Source organism: Pan paniscus, chromosome 8, assembly GCF_029289425.2.
Source record: "Pan paniscus chromosome 8, NHGRI_mPanPan1-v2.0_pri, whole genome shotgun sequence".
Taxonomy (NCBI): domain Eukaryota; kingdom Metazoa; phylum Chordata; class Mammalia; order Primates; family Hominidae; genus Pan; species Pan paniscus.
In genome coordinates this window covers 130,558,236-130,579,107 of record NC_073257.2, presented here as the reverse complement: position 1 = coordinate 130,579,107, position 20,872 = coordinate 130,558,236, and the positions used below count along the sequence as shown (strand labels likewise).

The 20,872-nt window shown below is 39.3% G+C and overlaps 1 protein-coding gene across 1 annotated transcript in view; it reads left to right on the top strand.

The window, feature by feature from the left end:
* Positions 1-20,872, top strand: part of CACUL1 (CDK2 associated cullin domain 1) — a 75,554-nt gene that overhangs the window by 39,018 nt on the left and 15,664 nt on the right. Inside the window, exons 4-5 of the mRNA XM_003825642.7 lie at positions 8,466-8,561; positions 15,069-15,171. Of these exons, the coding sequence (XP_003825690.2) occupies positions 8,466-8,561; positions 15,069-15,171 (199 nt within the window). The remainder of the gene's footprint in view (positions 1-8,465; positions 8,562-15,068; positions 15,172-20,872) is intronic.

Genomic DNA, 20,872 nt, shown 5'->3' with positions numbered 1-20,872 from the left:
CACCGTGTTAGGATGCTCTCGACCTCCTGACCTCATGATCCTCCTGCCTTGGCCTCCCAAAGTGCTGGGATTACAGGTGTGAGCCACCGCGCCCAGCCAGTAGTGGTTATTTTTCCATAGTTGCATTTTAAATTTTTAAAAATTTCAATGAACATACATTACTTTTACAAAGATACGTGTTTTGTCATGTTTATTAGGTCCTTCTCTTCCATCCCTTCTTGTCTACTTCATTCTAGCATGCAAAAGTCACTTACTTATTTGAAGACAACCAGAATGCTTTTGTGACGATAAAAGCACATATTCTTAATTTTTTTCATGTTTCATTTTGGTTGGCTGGGGACGAGGATGGGGGTAGGTAGAGGAGGAGGGATATAAATATGAAATTGTAGAACTCGTTTGTATTTTACATCTGCATTGTCCAGTTAGTTATGTGTAACTATTACAATTAAAATGAAGTAAATATTTGGTTCCTTAGTTTAATTAATCATATTCCAAGGCTCAATAGCCAAACGTGGCCAGTGGTTACCATATTGGACAGTGCAGATTTAGAACATTCCCATCACCACAGAAAGTTCCTTTGGGCAGTACTGACCCACATGATAGTATATTTAAGTCTCTTGACTAGTAAAATTATTTAAACAAATAATCCTCTTCTAAAATTATTAATATACATCAAATTCGGGTGACTGACCAATCAACCTTCCTTGTTTAGCTTTGAAAATTAAAGATGACAAGCTTTCTTTCCCCTTCCCTTCTGTGAAGGTGTGGTATGTATATCAAATCTGTCTTTTCCTTTCTTGCTGTAAGGCATTTCTCACACTAGGACCATGTATGTATATGTATATATTTTTAGTGGTATTTCGCAATTTCACTATTTAAACTGGACAACTGAAATTATTTTTAATATAATTATGCATAAGACTATTATCTAGTTCTACCTTTTTTAATTTAAAAGTTGTTTTGAAATTATTGTCTTATAACATCTATATGAAGTTACTCAGTGCAACAATCTGGTAACAAAGGATTAGCACGAAGCTATCAATATGACATCTGATTAAATAAATAGTACATTCAAGCATCTTACAGAAATAGATATTCTTAAAGTGTGTGTGTTTTGAGGACTTCGGAGGGTCCCCAAAAGCCTTTCAGGGGTTCTATAAGTAATGATGGATAGACGCTGGTGCCTTAGCATGAATCTTCATTTCCACATGCGTGCGGGGTGAGGAAGCCATTTTCATTAAGAATGTCCCAGATGAAACAGAGAAAATTATTAATTTTATTAAATTGTGACTTTATACTTTAAAAAATATTTTTTGTAAAGAAATGGGACACTGCATACCAGAGTACAGTGGTGGTTTTGAGAAAAGGTGCTTATGTGATTGTATGAATTTTGAACTAACCCTGCTTTTCCCATAGAACGCTATTTTCACTTGAAAAAATGACTGACAAACTATGGTTAGACTTTGGTATTTGACAGACATTTTCTCAGAAATTAGTGAACTAAGATTGTCACTTCAAGGAAAATGACTGACAGTATTTGTTGCCAATAATGAAACTTGAGCTTCGAAGTGAAAATTAAAATTTTGGAAAATTTATATCTACCACTGTGACCTTGATAGCTTCCCAATACTTAAAAAGATTTCTGATGAGATAGGTGTTGATACTGTCTCATCAGAGATGTATTTTTTTGATACCGTTTAATGAAATCAACATTGGGAAGATCTACATAACTCAGAGAATCAGTATTTTCCAAATGACCAATGTGTGATGTAATAAAATGTATACGGAAAAGATCCATTTAAAGTAGAAGATAGACCCGTGGTTTTTAATGGAATAGAGTACAAAAAATTCATTGATCGTTTCAGAAAATAACACATCACAACTGATTTCATTGCAGAAGCAGATATGAGAATCCAGCTGTCTTCTATTAAGCTAGGCTCTAAAGAGACTTGCAAAAATGTAAAAACAGTGACACTCCTCTTACTAAATTTTGTTTTGGTAAATAGTTATTTTTCATAAAAATAAGATGGTGATGAGTTTGTTATTGTCATTTTAGAATGAATTAATAAGTATTTTTAGAACCTAGTTATAATTTTTATTATGGTAAATACTTACAGATACAACCTGCATATAAACAAAAAGCTTTTTGGAATCTTGAGTTGTTGTTAGAAATGTAAAGGTTTCCAGAGACCAAAATGTTAGTGAGAACCACTGGAATAAAACTGACTACAAGATATACATTGTTAGGGAAAGTGCAGATATGTGTGATTATACCTTAGCATTTGTGTATAAAGAACTATAAATGGGACATTTATTTTCTAATATAGGCATAAAGTTCTTCTGGAAGGATATAAAAAGTATTGGTTGGTTCAGGGAGGAAGGAATGAAAGGAAAACTTACTCTAAACCCATTTGAACTCATTTGAATTTTAAACCAGATGAATGCATTACTCATTATTTAAAAAATATTCTCACACAGTTATATTACAAAACTCAGGGAATCTAGATCTGTTAAGAAAAATTGGAGCAAGTTTGGAGTAATGGTGATGGCAGTGGCGGCCCATCTGGAGTGGCCACTGCCATCACGCTGCTGTAGCAGGGAGGCGTCAACAGGTGGGGCTGCATGCTCCATGGAGCTGGCAGGAGCCTCTTCTGAGTTGGGGTGGGAGCACACTGGGTGCTGCTGCAGCCACCCAATCCACAGCTGTGGACTCAGGCATCCCTGCATTCTTGGGGGCCCAGGAAGAACCCCCTGCCCTCGAAGGCTCAGAAGTGTCTGTTCCTACTGCCTGGCTTCTCCAAGTTGTCGGCACCGACTCTGATCTTGGAGCAAAGTTGGGGGCGAGCCCAGGTGCTGTCGCAGCCTGGCCAGCTGTGCACACGCTGAGGGCAGTGCTAACACACTAGCCCTCTGCTGCCTCGGCCCCCTCCGGACTTTGGGCACTGACAAGCACAGAAAGAAAGCCGAGGGGTGCTGAGGGCAGCTTGGCACTGGCCTGCAGGCGCCCCTTGGCACCTACAGCCTGGGTGCCATGAATGGCAGCAGGAGGCAGACAGGTTCCTGGGTGGAAGAGGGCAGGTCCCCAGTGAGGCCTCCACCTTCAAGCTAAGGAGGGCCTGAAGGCTGGGAGGCAGGCTGCCAGTCCTACAGACTTGTGGTGCCTTTTCCAGCTTGCCTGTGGCTGGCCATGGACCAGTGGGCACGTACTTCCTCCCCTCTGGGCCCATAAAAGCCCTGGGCTTACCCAGAGTTGAACAGTTGTTGAGATGACCAGCTGCAGAGAGGAGCCACTCACTGTAGGGCCTGTTTTCTGCTGAGAGCTGTGCAAACAGTGGGACGACCAGCTGCAGAGAGGAGCTACCCTTTCTGCTAGGAGCTGAACACTTGTCTGGACACCCTGGCTGTGGAAAGGAGCTGCTCCCTGCAGCTTTCCTCTGAGCTGTTCTGTTGCTCAGTGAAGCTCCTCTTTGTCTTGCTACTCCACTTGTCTGCGTACCTTTTCTTCTGGTCACAGGACAAGAACTCAGGACCCACTGAATGACAAGGCTAAAAGAGTTGTAACACAAACAGGGCTGAGACATGCCACTTGCTTGCCACATTGCGGGCGAAGAGAAGGAAAGAAGAGCTGTGGCCCTTCGGGAAGCCCCAGCCTGGGAGCTCCCTGAGCCAGGGCTGTGACTCCCTCTTTGGGGCCCTTTGGGGCCCTTTGGTTCTTGGAGTTTCAAGCTTCCAGGCACCACCACGTACTGACTTGCCCTTGGCAGGTGTAGGACCCAGGCCAGTAGCATGAGCCGAGCACAGCCTGCCAGGTCGAGTGGGCAAAATGAGCCCAGTAGGCCTGGGCAAAACTCAGGTAAAGGCGCCACTGGCCAGAGGGGTTTCTGGCCAGAAAAACAACACCCCAAAGATCCTGTAACAATGGTTATTATTTTTCTGGCAGTTTTTTTCTTGTTTTCTTTGGGGAAAAAGCAAAGCTTGCTTGTTCAGGGGTAAAAACTGGAATGTCCAAGCCAAATACTGTCATGTTGAAATAAGGTAAATCAAATAGTTAACAGTTTCCCCAATGGGGCCTAGAGTGTATTGAACTTAAATTTTAAGGAGAAACAATTTGATTAGGTTTTTTTTCTTAAATGACATTTCTAGGTTCCTAGGAAGGAGTTTGGGTTTATTTTAGAAGACTGCTAAAATTTATAGTCCTGTCATTTAAAAGGTTTTGAATAAGGGCTACATGAAATATACTTTTTTACTTTGTAGAAAAAGCTGTGTTCTGACATTTGATTCAGTACAGAAAGTACTTTTTAATACTCATAGTCTTTGAGACTGGGAGTTCTTGAATAAGGAATTCAATTTTATTCTGTCTGCTGTAAATGTACTTTTTGATCAATGTTTATACTTTTAACTTCTGGATAAAGTGATCTTTTGTAAAAAGAACATTATTTTAATGCAACAGCTTTTAAGATTTTTTTTCACGTAATACTTCTAAAATTTATTTCTTTGAATGCCGAAATATCATTTTTAGAGTTCTTCGAAGCAGTTTAGGGGAAGATGTTGTTACATATGATTCCGTTCATTAGTTATAGTTAAAAGTTTGCCTATAACATGGAACCATTTTCCCCAAGTTCTTTAGTTAACAAAGAATGCTTTTAAAAATGTTATTAGGCCAGGTGCGGTGGCTCACGGCTGTAAACCCAGCACTTCGGGAGGCCGAAGTGGGTGGATCACTTGAGGTCAGGAGTTCAAGACCAGCCTGGCCAACATGGTGAAACCCTGTCTCTCCTAAAAATACAAAAATTAGCTGGGTGTGGTTGCCCACACCTGTAATCCCAGCTACTCAGGAGGCTGAGACAGAGCAGTCCCTTGAACCTGGGAGACGGAGGTTGCAGTGAGCCGAGATGATGCCATTGCACTGCAGCTTGGGTGACAGAGCAAGACTCCATCTCAAAAACAAAAATGTTGTTGGATTTTTTTTGAAGCATTAGACAAATGGGTAGTTAATTCAGAAAGGAGTTTACTTACTAGTTGCCTATACATGTGTAATACTTGACATTTTCAAAACACACACTATTTTCTTTGATTTCCGTCACATCTTAGAAGTACCACAGCTAGTATTTTTCCTATTTTGGATATATGGAAATTGAAATTTAGAGGGCAAAATGAATTTTCTAATGTCATACAGCCTTGTTAAGTAGGAATTTAGATTTAAATAATGCTAAATTAGATTTAGAGTCAAAGTTTAGATTTGAACAAGACCCTTTCCTTGCAAAACAATGCATTCTTTATCTACTATGTTCTAGGCACTGTAGTCAGCACCGGAGATATACAGATAAGACACAAATATTGCCCTCCAGGGGTTTGAAGGTAGTGGCAGACTACCCAGTGAGGGAAGTGAGTGCAGTGGGGCCCCACTGAAGGGCCATGTAGTTCAGATATTTTTGAAGGAATGACTAGGAGAAGTTAGCCAGCTTAGTGGGTGCAGAGAGAGATGGTTAGGTAGAAAGAACAGTCAGGGAGGCCTTATGTCTTTTGGGGAGTGCTAGTATTCCCATTGTCAGTCCTGTTCTTTGCTGTGCAACCAGAGGTAGACAGTTGTGCCCTACGTTGAGAAGTTTTTAAAAAGGTTTCAGAGTGCCAAAAGAGAATTTAAGTAGGTGTAGAAGGCCTTGGATTGATCATGCTTTGAGTTGTAGGTCTTGGGTTTATTCACTGTAGAATTGTAGACAGGTGACTATTTCTGAGCCCCAATCACCTCATCTGTAAAATGGAAATAACATTCAATTTGTAGGCAGTTAGAAGGACTAAGAAAAAGAAATGGGCTGGGTGTGGTGGCTCACACCTGTAATCCCAGCCCTTTGGGAGGCTGAGGCAGGAGGGTTGCTTGAGCCCAGGAATTTAAGACCAGTCTGGGCAATATAGCAAGACCCCATTTCTACCAAAAAAAAAAAAAAATCTCAAACAAATTAGGCAGGCCTAGTGCTGCATACCTGTAGTCCCAGCTAGTTGGGAGGTGGCTGAGTTGGGAGGATCGATCAATTGAGCCTGGGAGGTGGAGGCCGCAGTGAGCTGTAATCATGGTACTGCACTCCAGCCTGGAAGACAGAGCAAGACCTGTCTCAAAATGTACAAAAAAAAAAAAAAAAAAATTAAAAAAAAAGAAATGTAAATAAAAGCACCCAGTGTGCACCAGACCTGTAAGTACTCAGTAATGGAAGATGAATTAGAAGAAGTAAAGACAATTCTTTACACATATATAAGCTTCTAAGTAGAACTGAAATATGAGTTGAATCTTATTTGAAAATAGCGTCAAAATATTTGGACATTTATGAAACAGCTTAGCTGAAGTGGTCTTATAATTTCATGTTTTAAAATTTAATATTTAGGAATCCTTCCATGTGGCATTTCTTAATATCCTTATTTGAAAGCAAGACATTATGTGTAAGATGTGATTGATAAGCTGTGGGGCTGCCACAAGTTAGTTCTTGTGTAGAATCAGTTTTGTTTGCATTGTGTTTTGTACCATGCTCATCCCCCAACACTCTGACCCAGGAATGAATTCTTAGTTGGAAGACCTGGATCTATCATTTGTCTAATGGTCTAGTCTTAGACGAATTACTGGCCATTTAGGTGTTTCTTTAGTGTTAAAATGGGACCTAATTAATTTAGCTTTAGAGAATAGAATGAAATCATGCATGGATGCACTTCTGTAAAACACAGTGTCTTCGACTGGGCTGCCACAACAAAGTACAGTTGACCCGTGAACAACACGGGTTTGACCTGCGTAGGTCCACTTATCCACGGATTTTCTCCCACTCCTGACACAGCAAGGCCTACCCTTTTCCCACTGTTGGAGATAAGGATGAAAATCTTTATGATGATATACTTCCACTTAATGAATAGATATGTTTTTTCTTCTTGATGATTTTGTTGATATTTATTCTCCAGCTTACTTTATTGTAAGAATACAGTATAAATGATACATATAATATAAAAAATATGTGTTAATTGATGGTTTATGTTATCAGTGAGACTTCTGGTCAACAGTAGGCAATATTGGTAGTTAAATTTGGGGGGACGTGAAAAGTTATACACAGATTTTTTACTGTGTTTTGGGTGTTGGCTCCCCTAACTCTCCGGTTTTTCAAGGGTCAACTGTATTATAGACTGGGTGGCTTAAACAAAGAAATTTGTTTCTCATGGTTCCGGAGGCTAGGAAGTCCAAGACAAAGGTGCTTCCTATTCGGTTCCGGGTGAGGGCCCTCTTTCTGGCTTGTAAATGGCTGCCTTCTCACTGCAGTCCTCACATGGCCCTTTTTCTGAGCCCTGTGGGAGGAGCGAGAACCTGAGCGTTCTGGTGTTTCTTCATCTAGGGACACTAATCCTGTAGGATCACGGCTCTACCATTGTGACTTCGTGTAGCCTTAATTACTTCCTTATTCCTAGTATGGCAGTACTAGGGGTTTAGGGCTTCAACATAGGAATTTTCGAGGAACACAGTCTATATTCTATTCAGTCTATAACATATAAAAAAGTTGGTAGTGTTCTCTCGATGGTTTTATGATTTGGTATTTTGTAAAAGTGAGTTAATAGAGGAATGTATTGTGTTTTACTACTCTACAGAGCTGAAGGTGTATATGGGTCATTTGTGTCCATGCTTTCTAACTAATATTTATAATTAGCTACAGAAGTGGTTTACAACCAAGTTAGCATAGAAATCAGAATATTTCTGTGCTTAAGGTAATTATAAATTTCATTAGCCATTCTAATAGTACATTAAGCCTATACCACTTAGTTGAATATCCTCCCAACTCATTCCAGGTTCAAATATAGTTTGGTTCTATATAGAATATCCATGTAATTCAGTAATAGTTTTTAAAAATCATTTATCGTTGAGTGCATCTTTTTTTTTTTTTTTGAGACAGTGTTTCGCTCTGTCACCCAGGCTGGAGTGCAGTGGTATGATCTCGGCTCACTGCAACCTCTGCCTCCAGGTTCAAGTGATTCTCCTGTCTGAGCCTCCCAAGTGGCTAGGATTACAGGCACCTGCCACCCCCACCTGGCTAATTTTTGTATTTTTAGTAGAGACAGGGTTTCACCATGTTGACCAGGCTGGTCTTGAACTCCTGACCTCAAGTGATCCACACACCTTGGCCTCCCAAAATGCTGGGATTACAGGTGTGAGCCACCACGCCCAGCCTTAGTGCACCTTTTTATGCAGTAAAAGAAGAAGCCTTTTAATTAACGTGTTGAGGTTACACAGCTTTTGCAGATGGCTAAACTTCAGTTTTACATAGCAGATTTTGGAACAAAGGTGGAAGTCTTACCTTCAGAGTGTACGTGTCTTCCTTTTTTTTTTTTTTAATTGTGAATCTCAGTATGAATTTTGAATTCCTTCTATTTGTGTTTCAAATTGTGGTGGAAGGTCTTTCCCTGGTTTCCCAGATCGATCACACTTCTGTTCTTTCTCACAGGCCAGCCCTCCAGATCTCTATATTGAAAGATTTAATATAGCTCTTGGACAATATATGGGAGCATTGCAGAGCATTGTGCCTCTTTTCATATATATGGTAAGTAAGAGCTCATTCCTCCTTCCCAAATACCTACGTGTATTGTTCAGAGCACAAATAGATGCAGAGAGTTAAGCATATTCTGTTTTTCTTTTACTACATTTGTGTTAGAAATGGAAATTAAGTTATTTCAGTAATGTGCGATAGTTGTTGACATAGAAGAACTTTAATTATTTCCCCTTTTTCTGCTTTGAAATTCCATAACAATTGCTGAATAGACAAGTAGGCATTAAGATTAGCAGTCACCCACATGAGTACTTATTTTATTTCTGCTATGTGGAAGGCACTGTGTTTGGTTCCAGAAATATAAAGATATGTAAGATTTCTTGTCCTCAGAAAGTAAAATGCCAAGTAAATCATTCCATAAAAATAGAACAGTAAAACATTGCTGCCATTCTGATGATCTGTTTTATTTGGAGAGTTATGCTATGAGTATAATCTGTAGACTGTGACTTTGTTGATCAGCTTCCTCCCTGTTTTAAATATCGAGAGTCATAGAATCTTAATGTTAGTGCTCCTGTTGAATGGAGGAGCCCTTAGAAACCATGATCCCGGTTCTTCTTTATTAGACTAGTGAATGAGATGTTCAGGTTGATCCTACCTTCTGTAGCATGTAGCTTGCTGTATGTGGATAGCAATCTTAAAAATGTTATTTTCCATAAAATGCACTTAAGAAAAACAAAACAAAACTACCCCTGTCTCTAATTTAGAAGGCACTTTCCAAAAGACCATGTAGTACTTCCTGATTTTCATTTACACTTATTTCTTGGTTACTGACAACAATTTTAATAGTACGAGTTTTCTAGTCAATGTAATGCCAAAGAAACTGGTTTTTGCCTTTTACCAAGAAAGAAATGTATAAAAAGGCTTTTCTTTTGGTTTAAGTGCCAAAACTCCTTTATGAATCATGAAACTAAGGAAAAATATTGTTGATGACATTAGGAATAAGTGCATCTAGGATAGCAGAATTAACTTATTGGGAAGAGTGTAAGCCTGGGAGGTAGTAGCTACATTGTATCATTTTGGTGAAATCCTATCATGGGCTATTGATCAGGAGTGTGTTAACTAAATGTCCTGTACTGATAGAGCAAACATTTTATTTCCGTGCGAGCCGACTCCTTATTCTTGCTGTTTAAAGTTTTCAGAAGAGACCAGGTATGGAAGCAGAGCTGGAAGACAGGGCCTATTTGTGGATAAAGGAGTTAAGGCTGGGTAAATAGGTTTCTTGACTTGCATGTCTGCCATTTTAATGGCATTTACCAGATAAGCATGTTGGTTAGGTGCGTGAGTAATAAAAACAAAAGTCTAATTTATCATAATTTTGAATCAAAAGGTAAATAGCTAGTTTATTAAAACAAAAATAGTTAAGACAGGAAGGTGATTCACGCTTTTCTGTATTGCCATTGTTGCTTTCTTAAACTTTATGGTAGGATCCTGGGGTTTAAGAGGTCTGTGTCAATTAAGAATAAACGAACTTCAAACTTACTCTTTCAGCTAGCAGGATTCAAATAAGGGATCTTAGATTGTAAAGCTTAACTACAGCTTTTCTTATAGATTAAGAGCTTGAATTTGCTTTGTAGTTACTTTTGAGAATTTGTTATGTAAATTGTTTTTATTGTCCAGAAGATAGAAATTCTTTGAACTTTGGTACTGTTTTGTTGGAAAAGTATATTAAAGAAAATAGTTTGAAATGGTAACCTACTAGTGCCATAATAAGCAAAGTTTCTTTTGATATCACAGAAACAAAGTTTTTAAAACATTTGTCAAAATTAGCGTCTTTGTTAGAAGTCTGTCTATATGAATATCAAGAAATTGTCATTAAACTAGAAAATAAATTGTAACTAAGGTCTTGCTGAAAGTTACAGAGGTCAAATAAAGACATTTATTTTTGCTTACAATTTTGGAATTTAACATTACTGTACCCGAGACAAAGTTGAAAAGAGGTAGACTAACTTGAGTTTCTAAGTACTTCTGAAGTTTTCATACTATTTCTTTTTAATGGTTTCTAGTTACTTACAAAGAGTAGAAAGGGTACATTAAAATGCTGTGCATTCAAGTCTTAAATGTCAATAGGACAATATACCAGGAGAGAAAAGCACTATAAATGCAGAAAAATTTATTTTGGGAGTTAAACAGTTATATTATTTTTTATTCTTGAATATAAACTACAGAGTCTCAAAGAGATGGCTAATTTATTTCACAGACATTAAGGTATACTGCCAAATCAACTTTTGCTCTAAATTTTGATTTAAAAATTTCAGTTGTGAAAATAGCTTGAAGTTTTTATTAATTTAAAAAGGGGAAAATACTTAGAAATGAAATGTGGAAGACAGCTAACTTAATCTCTTCTGATAAAATTTATGTAGAAAAAAAAAAACCAGTAAAACTTATAAAAGATAAATAAGAATGAACTTCAGACTTACTCTGAATTTCAACTATCAGAATTCACGTATGAGGCCCTACTGATGTAGGATTTTTTCTTCTTGGTCACTTTGCAAGCTGGGGACCCCTGGCTGGCAGTGCCCCACCTGGGCCTTGCTTGGCCATGCTCGGCCATGCTGATGTGCCCCAGCTCGCCTGTGTTACAGCTTGTACCCGCATTTGGCAGTTCCCAAGATCTTATACTGCGCCCAAGAAGAATGAGGATGTGCTGAACATTGGAGGGTGAGGAGGGTGGAGAAGAATTTTATTGAGCAATGAAACAGCTTTCAGTGGAGAGGGATTGTGGGGGTGGTCCCCCGCCCCCACCTTGTGGCTGAGTCTGAGTCCTTTTATGGACTCAGAATGGGGAGTGCATGCTGATTGGTTTGTGAATATGCAAAAAAGGTTAAAGCAAGGACACTACTCAAAGGTGGGCATAACAGTGTAGAAAACCAATTAAGAAAGGGTAGATATATGTAAAATAGGTGAAGGGTGGGGGTCAATCAGAGGGAAGTGCGCCAAACGGGAAGACAAGTTCTCAGTCCCGCCCAAGGATTTGCCTGTAGCTTGGCTTTCAGGCTTTAAACTGTCTTGGGCCTGGAGGTGGGCTTTCACCGGAGAACCACCCTTGTCTGCCTAGGCATTTGACTGCCTTCTGTCTCTATCACCTGATATTAAAATGAATGAGAAGGCTATGGTAATTAATAATGATTGTCATTGGTGGCAGGGATAGACAGATCAAGGGAACAGAGCCCAGAAATAAGCTGAAGTAAATGTAGAAGTTTAGTAGAAAGGTGACATTTCAGATCAGTAAGGAAGGAGTAGATTTTTCCATACCTAATGTTAGGAATTTTTTTTTTTTTTCTGTAGAGATGGGATCTTGGTATGTTATCCAGGCTGGTCTGTAACATCCATCCACCTTGGCCTCCCAAAATGCTGGAATTAAAGGCATGAGCCTAAATAGGCACGACCACCTAGCCACTACCGTATTCTTTTTTTTTTTTTTTAAGACGGAGTCTCGCTCTGTCACCCAGGCTGGAACGCAGTGGCCCGATCTCGGCTCACTGCAAGCCCCGCCTCCTGTGTTTACGCCATTCTCCTGCCTCAGCCTCCCGAGTAACTGGGACTACAGGCGCCCGCCACCACACCCGGCTAATTTTCTGTATTTTTAGTAGAGACAGAGTTTTGCCATGTTAGCCAGGATGATCTCGGTCTCCTGACCTCGTGATCCGCCTGCCTTGGCCTCCCAAAGTGCTGGGATTACAGGCGTGAGCCACTGTGCCCGGCCTACCTTATTCTTTATAAAAAATTCTAAATGGAATAAATTTTTAAAAATGAAATGTTAGAGAACTATTATCAAAGAAATCATGCATAGTGAATGAATTTACTATGAATCATGAATAGTTAGAATGAAAAAAGGACCCAAACTTAGAAGTCATAAAAGAAAATATCAGACTATGACAATACAAAATTTGGAAACCTTTGTATAGTAAAATATCATAAGCCAAAAGTAAGTGGGAAAAAATGCAAAATTGGAAAAATATAAGACAAAAGTTTGCTTTCCTTGATAATCAGCTTTCATGAATTGGAAAAAGATAACCCTAAATTTCTGTTGAAAAATGGACAAAGCATAGGAACAGACAGTTCATAGAAAAAAAAGATTATAAACATGAAAATATACCCAATATCACAATTTAAGAAATAAAATAACTTTTTTTCCGCTAACTTACTTTAGTTAGTGAAATTGGAAAGGTTTGATCAATATTCAGTTCTGGTAAATCTATAAAGAAACAAGCTCCTCACACTTTTGGTGGAAATGTAAATTGGTAAAGCCTCTTTGGAAGACTATTTCGCATTATTGTTAAGAGTTTAATATGCAAAAATCTGACTCAAGAATTGTACCTCTAGGAATTTATTATACAAATAAACTCATAAATACATACAAATATGTATATAAGAATTATGCAGGTTTTTAAAATAGCAGAACATTGAGGAACATTCGTATTATCAGTAGGGACTATTATTTAAATAATTTATGGAAGACACAGAAAAATATGCAATTAAAAGTAACACAACTCTGTTTTTTTAGAGAAAAATCTTCCAAGATGCAACATTAAATGAAAAAGCAGGGTACAATGCAGGCTTTAATATTTTCACACTAGTATTTTTTTTTTAGGGGGAAAAAAGCATATCCATGTATATATATGCAGGGAACATCCTAGAAAGAATATACAGAAGTTTTCCCAGTGTAGAATGGGACCTTTTGGGAATGGGTCAGAAGGTCTGCATTGAGAGACTTGTTTTTATTGCATACTCTTTTGCATGCTTTCTGTTTTTTAACCATGTGCATCTTATTTTTATATATTTTTTTAAAGAGAGAAACGTGTGTTAAGAATTCAGTGGCTGGGCATAGTGGCTCACATCTGTGATCCCAGCTGCTCAGGTGGCTGAAGTGGGAGGCCAGGTGTTTGAGACCAGCCTGGGCAATTGAGTGAAACACTATCTCCAAAAAAAATTTTTAAATTAAATTAAGAGAGAATCAGTGAGCAACTTAACATTCCTCTATGTATTTTCTACTCTTCTGCATTAACACTTAAATATGAAAAACTTTTTTTGCCAGGCGTGGTGGCTCACGCCTGTAATCCTAGCACTTTGGGAGGCAGAGGCTGGCAGATCACCTGAGGTCAGGAGTTTGAGACCAGCCTGACCAATGTGATGAAACCCCATCTCTACTAAAAATACAAAAATTAGCCGGGTGTGGTGGTATATGCCTGTAATCCAAGCTACTCGGGAGGCTGAGACAGGAGAATCACTTGAACCCGGGAAGCAGAGGTTGCAGTGAGTGGAGATCGTGCCATTGCACTCCAGCCTGGGCAACAAGAACAAAACTCTGTCTCAAAAAAAAAAAAAAAGAAAAAAAGAAAAACTTTGACTTGCCAGTAATTCTAGTCAGGATTTCAGCTGCAAGAAACAGAAAACATGATTCAAAGTGATTTAAGTAAATAATGAAGAGTATTATTTCTTATAATAAAACTCCAGAAATAAGGCTGTGTCCAGGGTTGGTTGAATCTGTGGTTCAGTAGTATTACTAAGGACTTGATTTTTGGTCTCTCTGCTGTCCGTAACATCTGTTTTATCCTGTTCCCTGTCACGGGCGTCTTTGTGAAGAGACCACCAACAGGCTTTTGTGTGAGCAATAAAGCTTTTTAATCACCTGGGTGCAGGTGGGCTGAATCCGAAAAGAGTCAGCGAAGGGAGAGGAGCTGGGGCAGTTTTATAGGATTTGTGTAGGTAGTGGAAAATTACAGTCAAAGGGGTTGTTCTGTGGCGGGCAGGGGTCACAAGGTGCTCGGACCAGGAGCTCCTCGGGGAGCTTCTGAGACTCATCGTCCAGGAGAAGGCATTTCACAAGATAATGTCCTCAGTTAAGGCAGAAACCGGCCATTTTCACTTCTTTTGTGATTTTTCAGTTGGCGTTAGGCCATCTGGATGTATACATGCAGGCTTGGGCTCAGAGGCCTGACATTCCCCTCATGGTTATGACTGCAGGAGATTTTTCCCTCACACCACAATTTCTCTAAGTCTGCTTGGGCTGCCTTGAGTGTCTACTTCTGAACCAAAGGTGGTCCCCAGGGAATGCCAGAAGCTGAATGACTTAATCAGTGAAATTGAGTGTGTGCTGGGGAGTCAACCAGTGCATGTCCACAGCCTGCTTTCAACCCAGATCATTGATAAGTGGGGTACTTTTCATTAGTGTTTCTCCATGTTGTCTTTTGGTGATGTATTTTTAAAGGGTATTCCACACAGTGTGGTTCTACAATGTTTGTACATCCCTGTCTAGTTAATTTTGGATATCTCCCAGTGTTCTTTTGAAGATGTATGGTTCAAAACATTTTTTTATGCTTTCAACCCCGTGCCAGAAAGACAAGTAACTAATAGTTGCATGGCTTTTGTTGTTGGATGTTGAGTTTTTCTGCTTTAATTGATGCCTTTATGCATTGTTTTCTAAAATATTTAGTGCTCCAGTTCATTAGACTAATCATTTCCCCAATTAATACACAAAAAAGATTTTATTTTATTTTTCAGAATAAGTTTTACATCGAAACCAAGCTTAACAGAGACTTAAAAGATGACCTTATAAAGCTGTTTACGGAACATGTTGCAGAAAAGCACATTTACAGCCTAATGCGTAAGTAATTCAGCTTATGGGGTGAGATAACACTAGCAATGATCTTTCCTTTTTCTTTTGGTCTGAGAGCATTGTCATGTAAACCCCAATGTTAACATCTTCTGAACCAGATAGCAGGAAGTGTTGAAGCCCACCTGAGACACTGCAGAATTAAAAATGGGACTTGAAGGTCACCCGGTGAGCTGTGAGCACCTTGACCAGGTCATTGGACAGTGCCCTTGTGTCTGCCCTGAGAACTTGTTGCCCCCTCCCCCCCCCGCCCCTTTTTCCTGACAGTAGGGAAAGTATTATTAGGAAGTTCACTTCTAACTTTACTACTAGTAACTCTAGAAGGAATACAGTGTTATTTCTTTGAAATGGTAGTACAGAATCCTCTGATTTTTACTCTAGTGCAGAAACTCTTCTCTAGTCTGGTTCTGTCATTTATTCTCTATTTTAGGCAAACGTCTTTGCCTCTTGTGGCCCTGAGTTTTCTCTCCTGTGAATTAGGATTTGTAAAATATTTCATATGCCTGTGTAGATTATTAAGAACATTAAGCTCAGTTCGTTTCTCCTCTTCCCATTTTTTTTTTTTTTTTTTTTTTTTTTGAGACGGAGTCTCGCTCTGTCGCCTAGACTGGAGTGCAGTGGTGCGATCTCGGCTCACTGCAAGCTCCGCCTCCCGGGTTCACGCCATTCTCCTGCCTCAGCCTCCCGAGTAGCTGGGATTACAGGCGCCCGCAACCATGCCTGGCTAATTTTTTGTATTTTTAGTAGAGATGGGGTTTCACCATGTTGGCCAGGATGGTCTCAATCTTTTGACCTCGTGATCCACCCATCTCAGCCTCCCAAAGTGCTGGGATTACAGGCGTGAGCCACTGCACCTGGCCTCTCCTCTTCCCATTCTTGAGTCCTCTTCCCCCTCGCAGTAGGTAGCATCTCATTCTACCTTTCCTGAAAGAATATACTTCTCCAGGTGGAGTTAGGAAGTCCCTGTAACCTAATGTCTCAGTGTCCTCAGCGTCCTTTTAAAGCTCCTATCTTATGTGACACATCAAGTCATTTTTTCGAATGTGGCACATATTTGGGTTGGCAGTATGTATTTTTGCTTTCCTTTGAGCCATAATTAGCATTCACCACAATGAACTTTTACCAGAATTTACAAAAGAATTGTTCTAAGCTTGACCATAAACTTTTTTTTTTCATTTTTGATGTTAAATTAAGTGAAGGAATTATCAAGCATGGGGCTAGTTTAGAAAGGCAGGGTTTTTTTTTTTTCAAAGAATAGTGTAGTTGAAGATAATATACATTTCATTATTATGTTCCCATTTTTTTTTGTAAGGCTGGGAGATGTTTATAAACATCTTTAAACATTGTCTTGGCCGGGCGCAGTGGCTCACGCCTGTAATCCCAGCGCTTTGGGAGGCTGAGGCCGGCGGATCACGAGGTCAGGAGATCGAGATCATCCTGGCTAACATGGTGAAACCCCGTCTCTACTGAAAATACAAAAAAAATTAGCCGGGCGTGGTGGCGGGCGCCTGTAGTCCCAGCCACTTGGGAGGCTGAGGCAGGGGAATGGCGTGAACCTGGGATGCGGAGCTTGCAGTGAGCCGAGATCGTGTCACTGCACTCCAGCCTAGGCGACAGAGCAAGACTCCGTCTCAAAAAAAAAAAAATTGTCTCATGAGGTATTCCAGGTATTATAACCAGTTAAGTATTTCCTGATACTGACATTGTCTTTTTGCTTTCATGACAAGATAGAGCATTTTGAAATCTTGGTAAAATTCTGTAGAGAAATGCTACCCTTTGGTAGAAAAAGCCAGTCTAGTTTGTAAATATATTTTTATATTTGCCAGTAATTTGGAAACTAATTTTATTGGACGTATGCAAAGAGAATATTCAAGAGAGAATATAGTCGTCCAGAGTTGGTGAGAGAAAACATAATCATAATCACGTTGTCCGGTTTTCAATAAAAATTACACTTAAAGGTGGATATACCTTTTTATTTCCAAGTAAACAGAAAAGGTCCTTAAGCTTTGGTAAATTGGAAAAAACTGAGTTTATCAGATACTTATTGAGCAGTTGTTAGGCATTGTACTTAGAGGAGTGATGACTGGCCTCATTGGTTTGGGCTTCAGAACAACAAGGGACAATGTTTAACTGTATTATGTGGGTGATCATCAAAAGGTTTTTAAACACACACACACTGCTTGTATGTGGTAGGACCTATATTTTACAAATATTTAATTCTCCTAACCCTATAAGATAGGTATAGTCATTACCTCCATTTTATAGATGGAGAAACGGAGACAAAGAGAGGTTAAAGTTTAAACCAGAATAGCACAGCTATTAATGTCGTTTCTACTTAGACATTTTTATATTACTTACCCCTTTACTGCAGCAAAACAAATAACTACATTCAATTTCTGTAACTTTCTACAATCTGATCAGTAATTTCCTTCCCATGGCTTCAGATAGATCTGGAAAACTAGTGTTCCATTTATTATTGGTGTATAACAAATCATCCAAAAATACAGTGGCTTAAAACAACAGTCTTTTATTTTGCTCTGCAGTTTGGGAGGGCTTGGGGTGGGGTAGCTTATCTCTGTTCTGCTCAGCATTGTCTGATGTGGCTCAGCTGGGGGCTGGCACTTTCAGTGTGACTCATTCACGTGGCTGGTAAGTCGGTGCTAGCTTTTGGTTCCTCTGTGTTTCCTTCATGAGTGAGTATCTCAAGATACAGGAAATGGAAACTGCTGGTATCTTAGGTCCTCGGCTCAGAAACTGGCACAGTGCCACTTTTGCTGTATTCTGCTGGGCGAGGGTCACAGAGCCCAAATTCCAGGAGAGAGGAATGTATCCCACCTCTTGATAAAAGGCATGTCGGCTGGGCGCGATGGCTCACACCTGTAATCCCAGCGCTTTGGGAGGCCGAGGCAGGCGGATCACTTGAGGTCAGGAGATCGAGACCAGCCTGGTCAACATGGTGAAACCCCGTCTCTACTAAAAATACAAAAATTAGCTGGGTGTGGTGGCACGCGCCTATAATCCCAGCTACTTGGGAGGCTGAGGCAGGAGAATCACTTGAACCCAGGAGTCAGAGGTTGCAGTGAGCCAAGATGGCCACTGCACTCCAGCCTGGCTACAGAGTGAGACTCCGTCTCAAAAAAAAAAAAAAAAAGAGGTTTGTCAGAAGAATTTGGGAGCCATGTCTTAAAAACAACACAAAAATGTAAAATGAATACTGTCTGTTAATAAAGAATCAGCTCTTGATTGCCCCATATTATTCATTATTAGTATGTTTCATGAATGAAGACAATCACTTCTTACTGGGAATAAAACTAGTTTTCTGTCGGCTCCATGGTATAATCATTTTTATGCATATTTGCTTATAAAATAAAGTGGCTTCTATTTTTGGCTGAAAGTAAACTACTAGGATCTATTGTTAATCAAAATATTTACGTCGTATGTTGGTGATTCTGAGCAAATGTAACAAATGTGTAGCGTGGGGTTAATTAATGATAGAAAATTTCCTGGGAAAATATAGTGTGTTGACTTTTGCAGCAGCAGATTTATAGTTCAGTTTGCACAGTGTTCTAAATAGTTACGTTTTAGTTAATTTTCTTAGGCAGTTCTGCCTTTTAGATCAAACCATTGTAGTTTGAAATTTTTTGAAGCCAAGAGTATTTTCAGTTTTACGAATTGCTTTTCACATTAATAAAGGAGAGAGTCTCCTGAGCAAGTGTGTAGCACTGAGGAATACTTGAAAGAGCAGAGGAGCTTGGTTCTGGTCCCAATTCAGGTATCAAAAGGTGTGTGACTTTCAGCAAGACACTTAACCTGTCTAGATTTTAGGATTAGAAGTTATCTATTCTAGTGTTTAAACTATACGGCTTATTGACATCTGTGGGATGATTGTTGCGTATAAGCAAGCATTTCGGTGTTGGTATGGTGAAGTAGAGTACAGAATTTAGAGTGAAACACAAGTTCTCAAACTTCTTCCACCTCTAGCTAGCTCTGTGACTTCAGATGAATTATTCAGTGATGGGTTTTTATTTTGGCCTCAGTTTCCTCACTTGTTAAAAATAAAAAGGTAGATGATAAAGCTTGTGAGAATTAAATATATGTAAAGTACGTAGCACTTACTAAATGCTCAGTACTCTTTTCTCTCTCAAATTACCACCCCCAAACTCCCATTTCTTTTTCCTTAAAAGGGGAGATTAACTAGAAAATCTTTTAAGTTTTAAACACTGTTTTCCTAAAATCATTTTAAATTTATTTCAAATTAATTTATGTACATTTTATGTATATATGTTTGTATTATATTTATCATTTCTTTATAGCTATCAAATTTGACATAGGGGATTTCAGTTATGGTAGGAGTTGTTTGCAAATGTATATACTTGACCACATAATGAATATGTGGTTGAATACGAAGAGTTAGTGGGAGCAAGGCTAATTGGAGGCCAAAATGGTGAAAAGGTTAGGAAGATGGATTAGTAGAGAGAACTTTGAAAACCTAACACTTAGAATTTAAATTTTTAAACACTGCATTTTAAAGCAACATGATTTTCTGAAATGCTTAGCATTTGTCTATGCCAAACTTGTTCAACCCGTGGCCTGCGGGCTGCATGTGGCCCAGTACGGCTTTGAATGCTGCCCAACACAAATTCGTAAACTTTTTTTTTTATTAGACAGTGTCTCGCTCTGTTACCCAAGCTGGAGTGCAGTAGCGGGATCTTGGCTCACTGCAGCCTCCGCCTCCCAGGTTCAAGCAGTTCTCTGCCTCAGCCTCCTGAGTAGCTGGGATTACAGGCGCCTGCCGCCACGCCTAGCCAATTTTTTTGTATTTTTAGTAGAGACGGGGGTTTCACCAAGTTGGCCAGGTTGGTCTTGAACTCCTGACCTTGTGTTCCACCTGCCTCAGCTTCCCAAAGTGTTGGGATTACAGGCGTGAGCCACTGTGCCCAGCCTGTAAATTTTCTTAAAACGAGTTTTTTTGCAATTTTTTTTTAAGCTCATCAGCTGTCGTTAGTGTATTTTATGTGTGGCCCAAGACAGTTGTTCTTCTAGTGTGGGCCAGGGGAGCCAAAAGACAGGACACCCCTGGTGGTGTATGCCATTCAAAATTGTAACTATCTACTGATGATAAAATTGGAAGGATAGACTTGAACAGTGAGTGCATCTCTGATGGCCATCATATATATTCAAACATAACTCAGATTGTACGTTTGAGACTGTAAAATCCTTATTGGCCTAGTAAGATGGCATTTCTCTTTTTAGAAAGGCATGAACAGAACAAAATCAGTTTATATGTGATGTTACAAGCCTGCCTGAGGGTAAAATCCTACTAAGTTTTTTGTTGTTATTAGCAAATGCAGCTCTTTGAGATAAATTAAAAATGAATCATTTTAGGTCAGTAGTATCTGTTGTGTTCACTTATCAATGGAATTCACTTGTATTTGTTAGTGATCTAATCTAGAGGAATTATTCTTACTCATTAAAAACTTTTAAAAAATGTTTGTGTGGCAGTAGATAACCTAAAAAGAAAACTGTCTCTGTTGTCATGTTCAGAGTCAGGGTCACCAAAGACATGAAAATGAGAAAGATGAGCCATTATCATCCCTTGCCCTTAGCTCTTGTAAGAAAATAGTAGATGTAGCTATAGCATTTGTGGAAATGAATTTCTGTCTCTGATGACAGTTACCAAATAATTACTAAT